At 42.9% G+C, this 22,587-nt stretch overlaps 1 protein-coding gene across 3 annotated transcripts; it reads right to left on the bottom strand.

Moving 5' to 3' along the window:
* Window positions 1–1,259: 1,259 nt before the first annotated feature.
* LOC136714565 (acyl-coenzyme A thioesterase 11) lies at window positions 1,260–22,029 on the bottom strand. 3 transcript variants are annotated; one of them, XM_066692114.1, is made up of 16 exons: window positions 22,009–22,029; window positions 12,631–12,847; window positions 12,182–12,251; window positions 9,421–9,481; window positions 8,893–8,994; window positions 8,312–8,447; window positions 8,018–8,174; window positions 7,274–7,393; window positions 5,991–6,129; window positions 5,620–5,675; window positions 3,848–3,914; window positions 3,328–3,411; window positions 2,707–2,840; window positions 2,285–2,416; window positions 1,742–1,868; window positions 1,260–1,542 (listed from the first exon to the last, which is right to left on the bottom strand). In XM_066692114.1, exons 2-16 carry the CDS (start codon window positions 12,821–12,823, stop codon window positions 1,384–1,386), a joined length of 1,737 nt encoding a protein of 578 aa, XP_066548211.1. In that variant the 5' UTR covers window positions 12,824–12,847; window positions 22,009–22,029; the 3' UTR covers window positions 1,260–1,383. The 3 variants fall into 3 exon arrangements, with proteins under 3 accessions (XP_066548211.1, XP_066548212.1, XP_066548210.1); XM_066692115.1 differs by lacking the exon at window positions 22,009–22,029 and adding an exon at window positions 17,175–17,336 and having other exon boundaries at window positions 8,018–8,171; XM_066692113.1 differs by lacking the exon at window positions 22,009–22,029 and adding an exon at window positions 17,175–17,336.
* Window positions 22,030–22,587: the final 558 nt, after the last annotated feature.

Consider the following 22,587-nt stretch of genomic DNA (forward strand, 5'->3'; position numbering starts at 1 on the left):
TGTCAGAAGAATGTTGAATGCTTCTATATGTATTTTTAAATCATTAGAAGAAGTGTTACACAAATAATGTAAATCAATGTCTGTTTTTCATAAAGTCAAATGCCATATTTATTTTCAAGTGCAATCATGAAACTTTTGTTCATGTTTCTGTCCTTACATAAGCATAAATAGACCACAGACCCTTGAAAACTATATTAATTTCCCAAGTTCAGAATTACACAAACATTTAATAATTATTAAACAAAACATCACTGCAGCATATCATAATTCCATGAACAAACTCCCAAACCCTGTGTGTGTGTGTTTGTGTGTGTGTGTGTGCTGGTTTTACTCAAAGTGAAATAGAGGCGGCACAGAGGGGAAGTTAAGTTATAGAGGTAGAAGTGAATCGGACGTGCAACGTTGCCATCCCTTGTCACTACAGTGATGATAAACCTACATTTAAAGCAGTTTTTTTTAATCTTGTACAAAATATTTTTTTTGTTTTAAACATATCTAAAAAAAGGTACCGAACTGAGCATGCACTAAAAAAATGGAGTTGACAAGACACCAACATTATTGCAATATTTACACACAGGGCTGTGCTAGTGACCAAAGTTTAGTATCAATATACTGCTGAAGAATTTACCGCAGCGGCTGGTAATACTGTGTACGGTTTACCGGCACAGCCCTGTTTGCACACCATTAATCACAGGCAGCATAGATTCCACTGCACTGTGATGTTCATTTCTTAGCGGTAAAAAATATTCGACTTTAAATATTTTTTTTAACTCAAACAGCTGAAGTATCTGTGGCCTAGATTCACTGTTGCACCCAAATGTAAGATATGTAGGATATTCTCTCAGAAGACACCGATAAGGGCTTCTTCATATGACTGAGGGATCTGGAAGTTCAATATCGGTAGAAATAAAGAATCTGAAACAAGATTTAGAATGAAGATTAACTACAGGATAGGTGAGCGGAAACTGCTACACCTGCCTAACCCAACCCATCAGCATGTAAGATGTTTACTGTAGGTTATGTAAAGGGCTGGTTTCAAAATTCATGACTCTTAAATCTCTACCAATAGAGGGTAGTGTAACTGAAAAATGTCATGTACAAATTCTTCAGTGTGAAACAGAATTGTGAAAAAGCTACCTGTGCGTTCTTGTGGATTCTTCTTTTTTTTTTGTACTGGTCCCAGATTATTTTATCCCAACACCGATGTAGTGATAATGCACAAAAGCAGTGTCTGAAACAAACCAACCTGTACCATCAGCACCACTTGACATATTTAATGTCAGTTTACAAAAAGAGAAGCCGATTATTATTCTGGTCCTAAATTTAATATTGACAATAGACGGTTGCATTTTCCGATTTCCCGTTCTTCTCTAAAGTCTCGTGTCACAGCGCTGCAGACTGAACAGCTGGCGAGCCGTCCTTGTTTTCCTCCAGGAATTTACTGCAGGCGCAGAAGGTGCTGTAGAAACGGGAGGAGAGCCCAGCAATGTCAGTGGAGATGTATGGCATGACCCCAGGAGTTGCTTGGTTATAGTAAGATATCTGCAGGAAATGAAGACAAGAAAAAATGACGATACAGCCCAGAATTGGTCTTTCTGTCTTGTGAGCAGATTTGCACACTTCTCCCTAATCATTCCATTGTGGGACTAGTGTTTTGTTGGCAGCAAACAAGATGGTCCCAGTCATACTGGTGTACTTCGTGTAATCATTTTAATCATCAAAAAAAGAGGAGTTCAACTACCTTCGTTATAGTTTTGGATTCTTCCCAAATGGTGAATCCCGCACAGAGCACCTCGCCCCTGTTGCAGTCGCTGGTGGCAGTGTGGGTGGGCAGGGTGACGGACCGCAGCGCTATCACGTAAGGATCCCTTGGAGGACAGAGGGAATAATTTTCACCATACAAGTGATTTATATTAAGCGTCTTTTCCTAACCTGATGCTCCAGGGGGTTTGAGTACAGATACATAGGAGCCCTCGCTGTATTGACTAGAATAAAAGTCTAGTATCAACACAACTACAGTAGAAGCATTTGAAGGACCGCCCAGATTTGTAGCTTGGCTCCATGTCACATGAGCTCTAGGTTTATTTGTCCACTCTGGCCCTACTGATGACCTGCAGACTCAGATATCACAACGCTTCATGAACACTCCACACGACAATGTTTTTGATTAAGCTGATTAATAAGGAAACTAAACCGTGCATTTCTGGAAGAGCTGGGTTGTGGTTGGACGCTATTTGGAAACATTGCTTTGCTGTGGACACTGAGAAATCAGAGTACTACCAACCCTTTGTCACACGGCTGCCTTCTCGAGGCCAGCAGCACGAAGTCCTGGAACTTGCTGTCCTTGCTAACGGAGGGAGTGACAACGCGGTAGATGACGTCATCTTCGTCCACCTGGTTGATCACATCACACTGTCTACACAACAAATAAAATGAGCGATTGGTAAAGGGAAATAAAAAAATCATTTAGGGATAACCAATTCATAGAAAAAAAAAAAAAAAAAAAAAAGGACTCGTATGTAGAGACCTTTCAGCCTTTTCCAGCTGTGCATTGGGGAAGCTGGCACTGACAAAGAGGGCATTTAGAAAAAGCACTGCTAAGAATCATGAGACATTTAACCATCTACAGCAGAGAGCATTATTTTTAGTGCTCAGGGTATAGCTCCCCGCAAACTCTCCCCAGCGAACAGCGGGGGCCGTACGCACTTGTAATGGCTGTCCCACTCCTGCCTGCGACTCAGATCTGACAGCAGGATGAAGACCCTCTCCGCCGGCACGTCCACCTTCATCTCCACTCTGAACGACAGGAACTGGTTCTCCTCCAGCGTGTACAGACTGACCTACAGCCGCAAACCAGAGACGCCCAGGGTTTGTTTTTAAAGCAGGTAACAACTGAAGGACTGTGTAAAACCATGTGTGATGCATCAACAAGAGGTAAGGAATGAGGTTTTCACTGATTCAAGGCAACAATCTCTCTCCATAGGGCAGCCTAGTTTAGATGTTTATTTGAGTTGTACATATTGGTTTTTAATGATTAGCATTTGCAGCATTAGCATTGATAAGTAATGTCTGTTACATTACAGAGATCTGATGAGAAATCATGCATTCATTAATAATTGTTTTACAATTAAACTCATAAACGAGCATGTATGCAGCCCTATTTCTCTCACCCCAAATCAATAAGGGAAGGCGCGAGACGTTTTATTCATCAATAGAATTAGAAATGTGCCGTTTAAAACTAAATAGAAGTTCAATGGAGTGGGACTCAGGCCTGGTTCTGGGTGGAGGGTCACATTTTGTGTAACTGTCCCACTGTGAGCCTCTTACCTTATTTTCCTCCGAGCTCAACACCCAGTTGTTCTTCGCCGCTAGCATTTTCAGTGCCGACACGTTGTTGTAACTAAGGTACACCTACAAATATCAAAAGGAACATTTTTAAAAAGCACATCATTTATTTATCTTCCTAAAAAGAAGACCTACTTCAAACAAATTGTGTTGATTGTGTTACCCATTCTGTAAGGCTGTAAAGAGGGAGCCCTCGATTCTGTCAATGTCAGCCCGCTATTCATGTTTTGAAAGCTAAGCTGAGGCAAGCGGTTTCATGTATAGTCAGCTGCAAAGTTTGCATTATTCACTAATCTTAATTGTGACAGACAGGCCATGCTTGAAAAATTCAAAGATTGCTTATGTTGTAAAAGGAATTATTTGGTCATGTCAGGGGAGTTACAAGTTGTTGAGCTTTACTCAGGCAAAGTGCCAATTTTTAATATCTTGTGTGAAATCTGAAGGGCCTGGGTGCTGTAAATGTTTTAAGATGGTAGCTAGGCCTCACCGCAGTTTATTTTACCTGATTGCTGGGGTCCCATGGGACAGACAGCGGCACTTCTGTTTGCTTGCAGGAGATGATATACTTCCTGCAGGAGACAGAAAGACAGGACTGATAAGACTGCTGGCCCCACTGAAATTCATGCAGAAGCAAGAGTCCCCTTCTGTGGTATTGCAAAAGCCTCTGTGTACAAATAAAGTCATTGGATAGAAGGTAACTTCTTTATTAATACATTTGACACAATTTATTTCAACTGATAATTAACAGCAGCCGCTCCAGTCCTTCCAGCACTGACTGTAAACGCAGCTGGCAGTTTTTACTGTGGCTTGTCCTGGTAATCTATACGATTAATGCCTCGTGAATAAAACATGAGTACATTAAATATCCCCATTATGTCAGGGACGAGAAAAGCACGGTGACAACCATCTGTGTGGTTTACACTGAAGTCTCTCTCAACCGCTAAGTACAGGTTAGCGGATTACAACAGCCTTTTCTGTAATCACGATCTATGTGCAGAGTTTTCCTAAAGACAGACAATACTCCTGCTGGCTATTGTGTCACAAGATGAGTATTTATGTTTCAAGAGTCCATTATAAGAGCGACAGTGGCTTCAGAAAGCAACAGTGACTAAAAAGTCAGTTTGATAAAGGCTCATCAGACAGAAGAAACTCGGCAAGTGTTAGCAAATGTGCAGTGAAACAAAGTTGCACCGAACGAAACAGGGCTCACTGTTGACTGAATACATGCATTCTTGTGGAAACCTATAATTTAAGATGAATGTAACACAACAAAACAAATGGTTCCCACGTTTCAGCATACTGTAGCATTCCAGTGGGGTTGTCAGAGCAGCCCAGACACGATTCATCTTGTCGGGAACTTCTTCCCCAGTAAACAACAAAAGGTGCAAATGCTGCATAGCTCGAGGCCCCCTAACTGAGGAAGTGCTTATATGAGTGGGGGATTTTGTCTCAGAACAGGCGCTTCAAGCGTTTCACTCTGATGTCAGCAGGAAAGTGTCTGAGCAGCTCCCCTAGTAGGTTCCCACATCACCAGTTTCTCACACATACAGGCTAGCACTGATAAAGCATTCCTATCTGATCCCATGGGAGCAGCCACAATCAGCTCCAAGTTGTCCCCTGTACACCTTGGTACAATTTCAGGAGATCTTTCCTGTCTGCGTCTAATGGATACATCTCCAAGCAGGGCCACTTTCCAAAGATGAACGATTACCAATAATTCAACAAGGGTTCTGTCTTTTAGTCCTTCCCAGGGAAAGGGCTACTCTGTTTAACATAAATATTTCCCTTCTTTAGATAGGAAGGGACAGCACAGCATACTATGACACAAAAACAAAGGGGAGTGAACTGCTGGACACCCGCCAGTCCTGTTAAATGCCACCTGTGGACACCTCACTCTTCAAAATATATAGCCACACTGTCATTTAGAGGTATCTCAAAATAAACTGTGAATTGAATTGCAGATCTCAAACTAACTCCATTTCAACATCTCTAATTAAAATTTGAGTTATCTTGAAATGTTGCTTTAAACAAGACACCTTGAACTGTATTTGAGATATCTGAACTAGGACAGGAAATCCATACAAAACACACAGCATTTTCACAGGAAGTCAATTCCAAATCTCTCTATTCTACGTTCTATTTGAGACATCTCCAATTCAATTTGCGATATCTTGAAATGGAGTTTAGTTTGACGAATCTGCAATTCAGGTGTGACAAACCAAGCTCTCGATCCTGAAGACACTTTAGTATCTGGGTTTTCCTCAGCCTGCCTACCTGTCTAGTCTGATCTTCTTCCTGGCGATGGCCTCCCTGTACCTTCTCATGCCATCCTGGAAAAAAATTATGACAAAATGTTGGGAGTAGTTAAAACCAGGGAAGCACCTTGACTAAGTCACTGTATCTGCAGAACAATAATTCAACACGTATTCCAAAACCCAGATCAAATATGACTATTTGCTTTTTTTTTTTTTTTTTTTAAGCCGTACTCCATGTACCGTAATCCCGACAAACCAGAAAGAAAAATAATTCACTGCATAGCACAGAAACATGTCAGGACATAATATGCTTCAGGAAGTCCTGGGCTTGGGTGTGTGGTGTCCTCCTGTGCACACGGCTCTCAATAATGAGAGATGAGAGGCCCTTACCACTGGCTCTGGTCTGATGCGAGGAAGAGTGCGCGGCTTCTTGTCTTCGTCTAGCACCTCGAAGGTCATGAAGGCGCTGTTGATGTGGCGCAGTGGTTCCCTGCCTCGGTAGGCCTCCGCACGCACACCAACCTCCATGCTGTGGATGAGGACAGGGCAGGGGACTAATGTGGAGTGCTGTGTGGCACAACCAAGACTTGAGCACCAACACCTGCTCACACCCTGGAAACGAGGCCTACTCGGTGCAGTGCAGCAAATAAAGGGCAAGCTTAAGTAACTGAGATTTGAGAACAAAAACCAGAAGACCAAGGCTTCATTCTACTGGAATATAGAGGATACAATGATCTTCCTAATGAAGAAAAGTGTTTTTGCTTTTTCACACAGGCACTTGTACTCCCATCTATCAATTGGACCAGTGTTTTATTTTTTTCCCCCTTCCTTTCTGTCTGATGAAATGTTTTTGACAGCTCTCCAACTTCATTTGTTTCACTTCTGTTTCTGGATTTGGTTCCCAAGCCACACAAAGGCCACATTCTTCCACAATTAACTAAACAGAAAGTAGACACGTAGACTTTCAGGAAGCTCCATGCAAACAGGGGTTGAGGATTAGCCACTCAGGCGAGGCTAATGCATGCTTCAGAAACCAGAAGAAACCGGGAAAAGCGTTGGATTTTGTTGACCACATTTAGTTTGGGATTGTTACAATGAGTATTTCAGATACAGTAGAAACAGTTAGCTATTAAGCAGTTCAGCACGGAGACTTTAGCACAATCATACAATCTCATGAAGTGCTTGAGCTGAAACAACAATAGCCTCATATCTTTTTATTGTGCTTTCTTAATCATTTGTCCTTGAGCGACATCTGACTTATCTTAATCACTCTTTACTGCTGCTGTGAAAATGTCCATGACAGCTTAATATTTCATGGAGACAACTGCTTATAGCCGACACAATGCAATACCCTTCAGAAGTTGTTCTGTTACAACTTCAAGAAAAAGAAATGTATTGGAAAATGAGAGAAAATTTGAATTAAAAATTGCCAAGACATACTGCTTGTTCAAGATCAAGGGTCATTTAATCTTCCCAGAAGTGTTACTCAGACTTGTCCAATCTCAGGATGTGACTCAGACCTCTTGTGTTCTGCTGCATCATCATTTAAGACTGCCCACTGTAAGTCAGTTTTAAGCCAGACTGCAGTGAAATATCATATGTTGATTCTTCACAGCAGGAATGCACAAAAAACGGCGCCATTTTACATGAGCAGTCTCACATTTGACACCTACCTATTCTTAAACGTATTGTTGACGATGGCCCGTAAAATGACCCGGTCCCCCACTTGAGAAGGCCCTCTGAAGTGAAACATATCAATAGTTCGTAAAGTAGGATGAGCGTTGCACAGGCGGCTGAAAAACAAAAATAAACTTTTAATAAACGTTCATTCATGTTATAACAAATCCCAACACTTGCATTTCTGAGAGGCCACCGGGCAGTGTGGGCTCTCTGGTTGGTAATTCAAGCACAACCCCGCAGGCCAGGGGAGAGCGCAGCCCACCCCCAACAGCCAGTTAATGAAAGCATGCCCTCTAGTGGACCATGAACATCAATGTTGTCATTGCATATGCTGTCATGTTAGAGTAAGCATTGTCAGGGGTGCATTTAAGGTTTCCCAGCACACACAGCTGCGCTGTACTGTGAAGCTGCCAAGTCTGATTTCATTGTGTCACAACGATTTCCCATTTGATATATTGTGTATGTGCAAATATGAATATAAATGTGCTTACAGCTCCACCTGACATGCAAATCCTACGGGTTCAGTAGAACAATACACTCCTGTATGGAAGGGGGGGGGGGGATTAAGTTTTGTGGTCTGTTCAATTTCCTCCAACAAAGACAGACTCTTTCTGTACCCATGACACGTTGCTACCATTACTGCCCACTGGAAAGGGAAGAACCTTAGATGTGACTTAGATTAATTAATTTAGTGATGTCAGGTTGAAGCAGCCTGCAGGGTCAGGGAGGGCCGGTACCTCGCAGCGATGGTGGCCACATTTTCCATCCACGCCATGATCTGCCCTCCGAAGGTGTTGACCTGGTGATTGGCATGAGGGGGCAGGACCAGCTCCACACTCTCCACCCGTGTCTTCTCTGCTGGTACCGCGTTCTGGTACTCCTGGCACTCCCCTACTAATCGACACACACAGAGGGGTCAGACTCGCAGATACAGGGGCAAGTTAGTAATCCAGCCTTGTTTGGGCACTTCACATTTCATTTCAGCGGGTTGTAAGGATGGCGAGAGGTGCCCAGGTGGCAGTGCCGCTGACCTCTGGACACGGGGCCGTTGCTCAGCAGGTCCTTCATGATGTCAGCGTGTATCAACCTCATCCTCCGCCTCTCGGCAGCGATACTGTACTCCATCTGCTCGTCCTGGGTCCTGGGCAGGATCTGCTTCAGCTGGACCTACACACACACACACACAGAGGATGGAGAGGAGTGGGCACAGTGTTCATTCAGGCCTGGGACTGTCAAACAACACCAAACCAGGTTGCTGGTTATCATAGGAGAGACTGAAAGCTGTTATAGCCATGTAAATGATACAGAACAGAGATTAAAACCTCCACAGGCCATACTACTGAGCTCTGGGAGTTTATAGAAGCCCAGGAGAAAACTTGCACTTGAAAACAACTTGACACATAAATCAAAATCACTCCTTTTAGAATTGTCCAGCCTTTTGTTTCAACGAGACTCTTCTGAAGGGACAAACACACTATAGATTTTCCATCTTCACAGAAACTAAATAACATCAGTGGCAATGAGACACTTGAAGTAGTTTAAAATGCGCATGAATGGTCACTGCATTAGAAGGTTTTCACCAGGTGAACAGGTGGTGAATACCCGAGCTCACCTTCCCTGAATCTGTGCGTCGGGCCACAAAAGTAGCGAAGGCATTGCACACTTTCCACTGCCGCTCGCTGAACAGATCCTCGCAGCTCACCAGGATGCCCACCTGAGGGAAACGCACACACGTTGCACAGCTCAGACACAGAGCACAGCAGCCATTGCCAGACGTGACTGAGAGAAAGACAACTAAAATAACCCCCCCACAAAAATATACACATAAGTAGTCCTATAATAGATTCTGAATTATTATTAGTAAAAAGCCATACAATTAAACAAGTATTAAATTAAGCTAGCTGGACGTTCTCTTCAATGTCTCCAGTCCCTGACAGCGCATCACTGGAGGCATTCGAGAAGAGTCTCTATAAGCTTGATGGATCATTAAACCATCCAGAAAATGGAAGCGCTAGACAGGCCCAATGAATTCTCTGTAGCCATTGTTATGCATCATAAGTGTTAGATGGGAAGAGTCTACATGTTGAGCAGGCCTGGTCCAGACTGAAACAGAAGCTTGGGGGTGTCAGTCAATACAAACCTCCATACTCGAGTTGAAAGCTCTGTTGAGCTTCGCCTGGATGTTTACTACTTGTCCAACCCTAAAGGAAGAGAACGGTGTTACTCTCAACGTCCCTTATCATTTTGGTTTGGTGGCATTTGTACATGTATCAGAGAGTATACTAGTGTAATTGCAGACAAACTACCCAGGCGGTGACAGCTTGGCCCCAGCTCCGTACCTAGGCCACAATTCGGCCCCAGCATGAGCCCTGCTCACCGAGAATGGTTTCCAGATCACCAAGAATATGCCGTTAATAATAACCGTCTTATCCAACAGAACTACAAGATGCCTATCCCCAGAGACACCGTTTCGATCAGCTCAGTTCCACTGTTCTGGCTTCACGCTGCAGGAAATCGGTGTCTACTCCCTGACAATACCTTCAAAGACAAACTAATGAACACTTAGTAAGTACCTTAGGTGGCATTTACTAATCATATTTCTTAGGATACTATTAAAGTCAATTTGGCATATGTTTCCAACCCAGATCTCACAGCGGGTTTCCTGTCATCACATCATGGTCAGGTTGCATAGATGTTTATCAGCGCCTAAGATCTGCTAAGCTTGCTAGCAGCCATCCTAACAAGGAACTATATACAAAGACACAAAACATGATAATTCCCCACCGTCATCTGATGGGCTACACCATGGAAGGCATTTCAAGTTGTTTCTTTTTAATATTATACTCACTTGCCGTCACTGTATGTGATATACAAGTGTTCCTTATAAATACACTCATGTCTCCTCTCTTTTTCTTGAAAATGAATGGATACAAGCTAATTTAACCAACGTCTGGCCTCTCCGACGGGGTTTAAAACACAGTAAATTGTACACCTGTATATATTCTTTAATCGGATTGAAATGAATCGTATGCCATATAACTGGAAATCAACCAGCTTCGTCCTTGTCACAGAAAGCAAGTGAGCAGCAAGGATGGAAAGCTTCCCGGTTAGTGTGAACCGTAATGAAGACGAGCAGGCTTCTCCGCAGCCTAAAGGTTAAGCACACAGATGTTTTTAACCTCATCAGTCACATAGAGAAAGATTAGCGAGATGAGTGGGTTTAAAGTTTGCTTTGGTGTCCTTTTTGCAGCAGCATTTTAATTGAATTCTACTTGCTGTAATTAAAACCCCTATGAGTGGCAACAGTTGCGATAATTAATTAGGCCTGCTCGTGGTTTACACTACTCAAGAGAGCTAATTAGAGCTGGCTGTAAAATAGTCAGTGACTCTTCACATTTTATTTGCTTAACAAATGACAGATTTAGCAACACAGCCGGGGGTTCTAATAACTTAACAGCACCGGGCACCTGTCTTAGTTGAGCTGAACATTGATCAAAAGTCCTGCGCTCGGATAATTAAGGGTTTCTTCATAGAGAGCTACCTCGTCAGGGTAAATCCTCAAGAAGGGGCTGCAGTAGTGGGGGCTATTTGCTGACTGGCCTGGGAGCTACAAGGTCAATTCTTCTCATGGTATGTCATTATCTGCAGGAGGCTGGGAATAATGGATGCTGAAGCCAGATGTTTTAAGCGTTCCTCCGATTACAAACTAACACTCCCGGATAGATACTTTGGGTTATTGTTCAGCTAACCTGGCATGCATCTCTAAACTGAATATTGTGGGATTTCAATCAGTAGCACAGTCTGACAACTCAAGACTTGGATAGATCCTCCTTTCATCCCTATTCATTTATAATGTAATGTTTATGAGCAGGTGTGTGCATATGTTTCCCACGTGTTAATTGTTTAATTGTTTTTACATTGCTTAAAAATGTGTAAATGCAAGACAGAAATGTACACTATGTTTAACCAAGACCAAATGTATTGTAGCGGGGTAGAGGACGTATTTTAAACTGCATTTCCTGTGTCTTTGAACAGGAAACCCCAATTTTAATATAGAGATTCAGATCTCTGCCATAAATTTGTAATACAATAGTTTATGAACATTTTTTGTTACGTTACATAATTTACAAAATAGCATTTCAAATTCATGAGATACAAAATGCTCAATAAAATCTTCCCTGCTGTGTAGTGAGCCACAGAACAAGAATTTTCTTGCAAAGTTTTAAATGGAGACGGCAGGGAGAATCCACAAATATAATAGTGTGAACAAAATAATCTTAAATGCTAACCAGGCTAATTAAAGAACAAATGTATGCATTTCCAATTTTCATATCCTGTCAGTTTGTATATGTTATTAATTTATTATCACAGCACTGCAGACGAGCGGAGATGCTCCACTGAATCTGCCCTTTCTGGAATGAATGTCAATAAATTCAATTCAATCCTGGGTAAAGGTTACCGTGCACATATTTCTAAGTCCCTGAAAAGTGAACACGCGTGTCCTGCCGTTTGGATCGCCATGCAAAAAACACCTTGGTGCTAATTCCAGCCACTGCACTCTCTCGACTGCCCTGCACTGGAGAGAACAGGGAGAAAATCTCACACTCAGCACTAAACCACCGCAGCCTGGAAGACCCAAGGAGGTTGTGCAATTAACCGTATGCTGTGTGTCGTCTCCTGCGATTTCCTTCACTCAATCAATCTAGGCACATCCTGGAAGCCAGAGAGCAGTGCAAGGAGAGAGATAGGCTTACAGAATTCCTGTCTGTTAACCTACACAGTTAAACCGCACAAATTTAACATCTTCCTGTACATCGCCTGGGGGGAATAATTCCTTCGTTTTCAGGATGCAATGTCGAAAATACCCTTGAGACAGGTCAAAGACACTCTGAGGAAGTTACCCGATCGTGTGTTCAAAATGGATGTCGTCCATGGAGGCTGTGATACACGAGCACCCAGCATGCCTTTCAGCTGAAATCAAAGAAATTAAGACTTTTCAGACATGGACATGTATAGATAGAAGTGCTTTGTTTTCTTTTTATTGCCAGAGTCAGAGATTAGAATAGGAGAGGATGCTACATTGTCCAATTCTGAAAACACAGTGGATTAGAGCAAAATCCTGAAAGTAAGATAGACTTCCATATTTTACTATGAAAGATTTCCATTGCTTCTTCACAGTAGAACTCTAAACTGGTCTGCCGTTGTGTCACATCAGGTTGGACTGGTTCCTTGAGTACTGCCTTTAAAAATCACCATGCCAGCTTGAGCGCAGCACAGTCAGCACAGATCAAATCTCTCCCTGCGCTCAGATCTCCAGGGATTGTGACCTCTGCGAGGGGCTGAAACTCACCAGACAGACAGGCGGTGGAGTCCATCCATTTGAGCAGCTGCCCCACGCTCAGCTCGGCGCAGTGGTTTGCGTGGCACGGCAGCACGATCTGACTCATCTTGACTTCCGTAGGGTTTCTGTAAACCTCTCCATTTTCCAGGATAAACAGGGGCTCTTCCAGCTGCTGCTCTTCTTCCATGTTGCCCGAAGACATTGCCGAGAAACTGTTTAGACAGCCCTGGTGTGAACCACAATGGAGAAAGCAAATTAGGGGCTCGGTTATTACTACAGCTGGAGGTGCTCTTTGTCTGTAGTACAAACCACATCATTATATGTATACAGTACGTCTGTGTTAAAAAGGCATGTACTTCATATGCTCATTTATAGCAGGGATGACAACTCCTACTGTTTTACTGTACTACTCTGCAGTATAGTTCAGTGCGATTGGTTTGCACATGTTATGCCCTCTACTTTTCTGTTCTACTTTTCACATGGCTAAATATTTACTTTAATCCAAGAGAGCAATTTGCCAATCTTACAGCAGAAACATAAAGAGAACATTCGGCCTCTATATTGACTCTTACTGTGAAAAGCCACAGCCCTTATGGTTTCAGTTCTTGTGATCATGCAGACATCCACTTTCAGTCTTGCTGCGGTCAGTAATTATCCAGAATGTTACAACAGCAGGTTCCTGTCTCATTGCATAATTCTTAACATGAGAAAAGAATGCAATATAATTTTCATCCTTTCTTACATACATTGTACTAACCTCCATACAAAAGAGATTAATATATATGTTATTTTGACTGCATATTCCTTTCTATAGTAGATCATTAGCATTAGCTTGCAATAAACCCAGGTATTTCCCAGCAATTACTGAACAATATAAACCAGATACTGTATTGGACGAATGGTGTTTCACTAGACTGCTTCGGTCCCTTGGGCAGAAAGACAGACCCAGAGAGATCCTGAGAAGAGATCAATAGGATTCTCTCCATCCACTGCGGCATGAACAGACTGTATAATTCAGAGACCATGACATCACACAGCTGCAGCCCACAGCCCGTCTTCAGGGTCAAAGGGCACTGACTCACAATAAACCCAACACAGCCAAATTGCACCTCCTGGTGGACCTTACAGTCTCTATGTATGTATACACCTATCAGCCATAACATTATGACCACCTGCCTAATATTGTGTAGGTCCCCCTTTTGCCACCAAAACAGCCCTGACCCGTCGAGGCATGGACTCCACTAGACCTCTGAAGGTGTGCTGTGGTATCTGGTACCAAGACGCTAGCAGCAGATCCTTTAAGTCCTGTAAGTTGCAAGGTGGGGCCTCCATGGATCGCACTTGTTTGTCCAGCACATCCCACAGATGCTCGATTGGTTTGAGATCTGGGGAATTTGGAGGCCAAGTCAACACCTTGAACTCGTGATTCATCAGACCAGGCCACCTTCTTCCATTGCTGCGTGGTCCAGTTCTGATGCTCACATGCCCATTGTAGGCACTTTCGGCAGTGGACAGGGGTCAGCACGGGCACCCTGACTGGTCTGAGGCTACGCAGCCCCATACGCAACAAACTGCGATGCACTGTGTGTTCTGACACCTTTCTATCAGAACCAGCAATCACTTTTTCAGCAATTTGAGCTACAGTAGCTCGTCTGTTGGATCGGACCACACGGGCCAGCCTTCGCTCCCCACGTGCATCAATGAGCCTTGGCCGCCCATGATCCTGTCGCCGGTTCACCGCTTTTCCTTCCTTGGACCACTTTTGATAGGTACTGACCACTGCAGACCGGGAACACCCCACAAGAGCTGCAGTTTTGGAGATGCTCTGACCCAGTCGTCTAGCCATCACAATTTGGCCCTTGTCAAAGTCGCTCAGATCCTAACGCTGCCCATTTTTCCTGCTTCTAACACATCAACTTTGAGGACAAAATGTTCACTTGCTGCGTAATACACTCACCTAAAGGATTATTAGGAACACCTGTTCAATTTCTCATTAATGCAATTATCTAACCAACCAATCACATGGCAGTTGCTTCAATGCATTTAGGGGTGTGGTCCTGGTCAAGACAATCTCCTGAACTCCAAACTGAATGTCTGAATGGGAAAGAAAGGTGATTTAAGCAATTTTGAGCGTGGCATGGTTGTTGGTGCCAGACGGGCCGGTCTGAGTATTTCACAATCTGCTCAGTTACTGGGATTTTCATGCACAACCATTTCTAGGGTTTACAAAGAATGGTATGAAAAGGGAAAAACATCCAGTATGCGGCAGTCCTGTGGGCGAAAATGCCTTGTTGATGCTAGAGGTCAGAGGAGAATGGGCCGACTGATTCAAGCTGATAGAAGAGCAACTTTGACTGAAATAACCACTCGTTACAACCGAGGTATGCAGCAAAGCATTTGTGAAGCCACAACACGTACAACCTTGAGGCGGATGGGCTACAACAGCAGAAGACCATACCGGGTACCACTCATCTCCACTACAAATAGGAAAAAGAGGCTACAATTTGCACAAGCTCACCAAAATTGGACAGTTGAAGACTGGAAAAATGTTGCCTGGTCTGATGAGTCTCGATTTCTGTTGAGACATTCAGATGGTAGAGTCAGAATTTGGCGTAAACAGAATGAGAACATGGATCCATCATGCCTTGTTACCACTGTGCAGGCTGGTGGTGGTGGTGTAATGGTGTGGGGGATGTTTTCTTGGCACACTTTAGGCCCCTTAGTGCCAATTGGGCATCGTTTAAATGCCACGGCCTACCTGAGCATTGTTTCTGACCATGTCCATCCCTTTATGACCACCATGTACCCATCCTCTGATGGCTACTTCCAGCAGGATAATGCACCATGTCACAAAGGTCGAATCATTTCAAATTGGTTTCTTGAACATGACAATGAGTTCACTGTACTAAACTGGCCCCCACAGTCACCAGATCTCAACCCAATAGAGCATCTTTGGGATGTGGTGGAACGGGAGCTTAGTGCCCTGGATGTGCATCCCACAAATCTCCATCAACTGCAAGATGCTATCCTATCAATATGGGCCAACATTTCTAAAGAATGCTTTCAGCACCTTGTTGAATCAATGCCACCTAGAATTAAGGCAGTTCTGAAGGCGAAAGGGGGTCAAACACAGTATTAGTATGGTGTTCCTAATAATCCTTTAGGTGAGTGTATATCCCACCCACTGACAGGTGCCATGATAACAAGATTATCAGTGTTATTCACTTCACCTGTCAGTGGTCATAATGTTATGGCTGATCAGTATATATATGAGATGTATATCATTATTCGTGAATTGTGATAGTCTAAACGTATGGCAATGTACAATCATTGGACATAATTATTAGCATTGAATTCCCATGTCAAGTCATTCATTATATTTTCTGCTTTTCTTGTAAGTTCACTACAGGGACAACTGGTGGGTTGTCAAAAGGAATTAAGAATTGTATTAAAGAAAATTACATGATCACAACAGGGTCACTGCTCTCAAAAAAAAAATCCTGTGAATAAGACTTGCACTGAATACATTTTACAAAGTAACCTAAGCATTTGTTACAGCCATTTACATTTAAACACATAAATCAATGTGCCGAACTCTCCCAAAGACCTTGCCTGTCCACTATTAATCCTATGGACTCGGTTCCCAAGGCTTTTTGCTCTCACATCTCCAAATTCTAAAGCCTTAAAGAGTTTCTAAAGATGTTGTTGGTTTGGAGACCTACTGCCTTCAAAACAAAGCCCTTTGAGCATCATTTCTGCATCACAGCCTTTATTGAAACTCCGTCTGAAGAATCTCATTCATTCAGCTGTGACTGATCAGGTTTTGTATATCAAAGGCAGGGCCATATTTTGCCTTCTTCGTTTTTTATAGGACGTTAGAGGGCAAAATTAGTTGTGTAATGACACGTAGTCACTTCACTGAGTTTTAAAACAAATTACCAGTTCATTAGTCATTGACCTTAAACCCACAAAATGTATCTCCAAAGAGCACATCACTGAAATGATGAAAGGCAACACTCAGGAAACAAACAGCTTATTGTGTGTGTGTGTGTGTGTGTGTGTGTGTGTGAGAGAGAGAGAGTGTGTGCATGGGTGTGTCCTGTACTTTTTATGATATTCTTAACTAAGTAAAGAACCAAACTTCCAATAACACAGGGTTTGTTTCTTGGGCCAAACTTTTCTTAGATTAGGGATATACATAACAGCAATATTACCTCATGTTTAAATATAAATTGTCACTTGATGTGCAGCACTCTGTAGATGCATGCATCACTTAGCAGAGTAACAAGTGGCCTTGCTTTGTGATCTGTTAGCCTATGTGTGCAGGAAAACAACTGCACTTAACCCCTTGCTGCAAGAGTAAAGAATAAATATACCGCCTACTGCACACCATGGCATTACACGTGTAAGCTGTTTTAAACACGAATCTCCCTGCAAATCTGACATTAACATTTCAGCGCCACTCAACCAGCGCAACAAATCGACCTATTAATAGCACTTTGCTCAGGTGAGGCTGGCATGCCTTCAGTGCTGTGGATCACGGACAGTCCTACCTCGAAGTGCCCACCGCGGCTCACACTGGCATCACACGCGTCCAACCCGGTCCGGCTTGTGTCACGACTGGCACCGATTCGGGCAAAACACGCACAACAGCGGCCGTCACCTCAAAAAGTGCCACCGGTCGCCTGTTTCCCAGGGTGCCCCTCATTAAAATGGACCCAGCTGAGCGGACACACCCCTCCCTGCGCTGCCAACTTTATTAAGGTGGAACGTCGGGATTGGTTACAATGTATCAAAGTATGTATCTTTGTGTGGTATGTGTATGAATGTATGTATTCATTCAACTGTGTTACTAGATACACATGTATTATTACTGCTGCAATAGTTTTACTTACGATTCTGATAGTATAGTATAGTATAGATGTAAGTATGCATGTAAAGTTCATCAAACATCAACATAACTATTTAAATGCGTACAATAAGTACAGCACATATGAAGTTGTCCTTTAGTTTTGCATCCTATCTATTGCAACAGATTGCAACATGATGACTATCGTCCACATGTGCTGCTAATTCAGAGCTTAACCATGCATATGTCTGCCGACCTGCAGATACCCAGATAAACAGCTTGAGAACACATGGTATTCATATTTATGGCTGCTAAGTAATTACATGTGTTAATTAGGAGGCATTGCTAACAGGGGCTATGATCTGCAACACATCTGGCACTCCATGGCAAAGGCAGAGACACAGCATCACATGCACGTCTCTGTTGATGGACGCTGATCGTGTTTCTCAATGGGGATCTTGTGCGTTGGAAGGGCTTTTGAATGGGGATGGGGGGGGGGGGAGACAAAATAACACATCAATTCAAAGTTGTGTAACTGCACTGCTGTGTAGGCTGCCGATTCTAGTCTCTTCAAACCTGCACACTTTCTGTCTTTCACCAATAGAGGGCGCTATGGTGGTGCTGTAAGTGTGTAGAAAGGCACTGCACCCCCACCTGTACTCAAGATTGTCACTGCTTTAATGAAAAAGGATACTATTTTACATAATAGCCTCCTTTGCATATTCGCGGTATCTCGTAAAAATACGTCGTTAATGTTTGTAGTGCATTTGGTCGTATTCATCTGTACGGAGAGCAGTTTTCTTTCATTTGTGCTTAGCAAGTATGATTGGTTAATTCTGAGGAAAAACGATAAAAACAAGCCATCTGATCAAACGAGCTTAGCCTAGCAGCTGAAACATGTATATTAATCATTGCACATGTCATGCTGGTGCAGTTAAAAAGAAACCTGAAAAAAAAAAAAGGTTTATTCAGATGTATATCTGACCATTATTGATTAAAAAAAAAGCATCATTCCTGTAGTCTATAGGGGAGTTTAAACACACAAGTCAATGCCATTTCATTGTTAACCACTGATTTATCTCCCCCTTTCTTCTAGAAAAGGTCTGTGTCAAGGTGCACAATTTAGAACAAGTTCATACAAGATACCTTTGAATGATCCAGCCTCAGTTCCTTCCAGTATCTGCCTACACTTATTGTTTTGTTCCTGATAGTTTAATTAGTACTCAATGCAAATTGTCTACATTGTGATGACATTTTTATCCCTTTGCAGTTTTTATAACAGGGCTGTTTATACACAGTGCCATTATATGCAAAAAATATTGTCTTTATTTCAGAGCTAAAACTATATAATTAATGTGCATGTTACCAAATGATAAACCTATTTGGTTCAGTATGGCCAGATTTTCAGGGTTAAGAGAAATTCTCACTCCACAAAAAGCCTATTCATGCCCAAGTTTAAATAAAGAAAGAAATACAGTCCTATAGGTATTCTAATTTTGTCTCTAGGATCCTATGGGATATATTCTAATTGATTGCTCAGTCTCATAAAATGACTAATCCTGCGGGACAAGTGCAATTCAATAGTATACTTCAAACTGTAATGTTTGTTTGTTTGCTTGCAAATGGTATAATCAATTATTTAACATTATTATACAACAATGTTGGTTGTTACCCCCAAGGTTCAGGATTTTTTTTTTTTTTTCTCTTCTCAAGTAAAACTGAGACTGGTGTATTAAATTAAAAAACCCAGTACATTCATAAACAAAGAAGCTGGTCTTATTGAGCTTTTTCTTATATTCATCTATTCCCGACACGTCCACCGCGCACCGTGATCCATTGGGAATTGTTTTTCGTTCCTTCGTTCTTCTATCCCCTCAAATAAAAAGTACAGTCTATTGAAAGTGCCATCTACTGTTGGTGGAGAGCAGCATGTGTATGTGTTTCAATATTACATAAAAGAAAAACCATGCACACCACCATCCATGTGATCGTGCATACTGGTGCATGGCGATCTCTTTTCTTCTGCGGCAAAAGCTCGTATGAACTTTAATAACCGTGGGTTTCTACCAAAACAAAGAAAGCAACAATCAAGCAACAGGAGAGTTAATTCCTTCCGGGATGAGCACAGCGGAGGGGGTGCGCGCAGTGGGCGGAATGCTCTGACACGCCGCTCCTCCAATGAGTTACAATCTGCCGGCGGTTTCAAGCTGCCCCTTCTCCATTTCTAACCCAAGAACTGCTGAGACGTTTACATACACACGTCTGTGTAACCCTCAACTTCCCAAACATGCCTATTTTTCTCCTCTCTTTGAAGGGGACTTAAAATGCATCCATTAGACAAGAACGGACACGTCCAGTTTTTAAATGTTATTTGGCTGCACCTTCTTTCCTACTTGGGAACAGTGGAGCAAGAAGAATATGAACCCGAAAATGATGTTTGGGCTTCAGACAAATAAAATAAACACGAGTCTGTTGGGATCGTCGAGATTCAATTGTATAAAAGCCCTTTTTCCTGATAGACTGTTGAATATTTGATAGGGCACCGTGTTCCTCCTTGATTGGGACATATTTATTTTAGTTTTCAAATAAGAAGCGCTACAATGTCAACTTTTCCTTTTGTCCCTTGGCGTTTGCGATTGTGCCATGATGGATCAGCGTTACATGATTTAAACACTGTTTCTTCACTCTAAACCTGCTGCTCAGGATGTTAATTGGCGTCAAACTAAACCCGGCCCTGCCGCCGCGCAAAAAACGAGGAGTCTGCAAGACTTTGGCAAAGGGCTTGACGACAGGTAGACGCAAACTATGAAATCATCTGTGGTCTCGGCCCTTTCTTGTGGTTTCTTGGCCAGTTATCCCGCGCCTCTGTGTTGTAGATGTCAGTAAGCACTTTCACCAGGCTGTGAAGTCATGTCTCTGTTTGGCACACATTCACACCTCCGTTGCACCCACAGCTTCCATTGAAATGTGAGAATATCGGGGGGCCATACGTTTCGTGTTCATAGCTTGCACACTCTTGTTGGAATGAGACGTGTGTTAGGATCGCTCTCGCTTCGGGGCGGATTGGGGGGGACTTTTCTTCTTCTGCGGCTAAACTGTGTGCCGCCAGGGATGAATACAGTGTGTGAGATGAGTGTGTGTGGGGGGGTCCTGCTATCCTGACGTACCGTGTCTGTTGAAGAACTGTTTGACACACTCCCAAATGCTTTTCATCTTGACACTTTTTTTTGGTATGATTTCTGTTGCTCTTAACACCATACTGACACATATTTAGCAGTGATTTGTGAGAGCTGAATACCCAGAAGAAAAGCAGGCCCGGGAAAGGGATGTTAAATAGTCGTGTACTGTGTACGTTTCTAAATGATGGCAGTCCTTTCTGCAGTTGACAAAGGAGAACTGCAGCAATACACAAACCTGGGATTTAATGAGCAACGTCTACAACACAAACAAACAGAATCATATGGATAAAAGAGCTATAAGTGTACAAGGAGTACTAAGATCAGTATAGATGTATGCACTCAGACTCCAGTGCTTTTCAAATCGATTTCTTTAAACATGAGTTAGGATAGATATATTCCAGAGCTAAGTAAGACTGTATACCCTAAAAGTGCATTATAGTGTAGTTTGAGGGCTGTACCCCCACAGTAAGTTGTAATGCTGCTCTAATTTGACTTTATGAAACTCAGCGATCATAATGCTTGGGAGTGGAGTTCAACGAGTGCAATAACGCCCTTTGAGAGGCAGCGATGAAGGTGTACGATATCCTGCCCACAGACCTCATTTAGCTCCGGTCCCTCCGTGTCATAAAAGCAGACACCACACACAAGGTCCAGGGAAGGGCAACTCGGCTTGTTTCTGGGCTGCAGAGGATGAGTTATGGTGACAGGCAGGTTAAATAACGAAATCTATTCAGGCTCGGCAGGAGACGGCTGAAGGCAGACCTGATTGAAGTCTTCCGAATATTTAACAGAATAAATAAGGCCGGGTCTGGCAGCTATTTCACCAGGCCGGGGACATAAATAGAAACTTAGTAAAAGGAGGTTTTCAACCAGAGGTGACAAAAAACATGTTTCACACGGAAACGTGCTTCGTCTTTTGTGTGTCAAGTTGTGTCATTGAGCCTCCCACACTCGGCACCTTCGAAAAGGAATCGATTGCTGCCTGAGGATCACCTAGATTAGTGTTCGCCAACCTCTTCAAGTCTAAGCACACTCATTCGACGAAGTCCTGCGCGGCACGCCAGCCCTTCTTGCCCGCCCACCCTGTTATCAACTTGCAAACAAAACTTAAACTTGGTGAGAAACCTTACACTTTTGTGGGGAAACTGAAAAGTTTATGCCTCTTTATTTCTTATTCTTTAATTCCATGGCACACTTGCTCGTACCCGATGGCACACCGGCTAATGGGATGCCTATCTGAGCTCAACATACACTGAACAGCCTGATTTAGATCTCCTTTTCCTTGAATGAAAATACTCTCTTCCCAAAACACCGTGATGAGGGACAAAGCTGGTTTATATAAAGAACATATACTCCCACCTGCGAGTGTTAGATCAGTCCTCCCAGGGATGAATAGTAGGGGCATTGTCTTCCTAGTAGAATCCATCCCAAAGTGCAGGAGAGACGGGCAGTGCAGCAGGCATTCGTGTGTGTGTGTGTGTGTGTGTGCGCCACGGTTTTCAGCTCTGGCCACCTGCTTGACCTTGTTTTCACTCCAGAGGAGAAACTGTGAGTCAGCGCAGAAGCAGGTCACACATCCCATTACTAAACCAGCAAGTTTACAGAAGCACAGGACCAGGTTTATTTTGAAATCACATTAACTGGATCTAACTCTCTTCTGTACACTTCCACCCCCCCCCCCCCCCCCCACGAAACGGCCGGATGGCAAAACGACCTCAGTTCTGGAAAAATAACATTTCCGGTATCACATTATGTCTGTTTTTCGTTTTGGAGACAGCATGTTTCAAGTTCTGCAAACACCTGACAGTTAGCAGCAGAAGTCAAATGTGAACTTCACTTTGTGTTGGCTAAAGTATGGACAGGAGTCTATCAAAGACTGTAAACCAGATGAAAGCAAAACTGACCAAACAGCCTCTAAGACCAAGTTAACTTTGATTA

This window comes from Amia ocellicauda, chromosome 19 (genome assembly GCF_036373705.1).
Source record: "Amia ocellicauda isolate fAmiCal2 chromosome 19, fAmiCal2.hap1, whole genome shotgun sequence".
NCBI classification, from domain to species: domain Eukaryota; kingdom Metazoa; phylum Chordata; class Actinopteri; order Amiiformes; family Amiidae; genus Amia; species Amia ocellicauda.

Excerpts from the sequence above, each read along its gene's own strand:
- LOC136714565 (XM_066692114.1), bottom strand. The coding sequence starts at position 12,823 with ATGTCTTCGGGCAACATGGAAGAAGAGCAGCAGCTGGAAGAGCCCCTG. Across the intron at positions 2,417-2,706 it reads GAGTGGGACAGCCATTACAA|ACAGTGTGATGTGATCAACC; the intron begins GTGCGTACGGCC and ends TTTGTTGTGTAG. Across the intron at positions 1,543-1,741 it reads AATCCAAAACTATAACGAAG|ATATCTTACTATAACCAAGC; the intron begins GTAGTTGAACTC and ends CATTTCCTGCAG.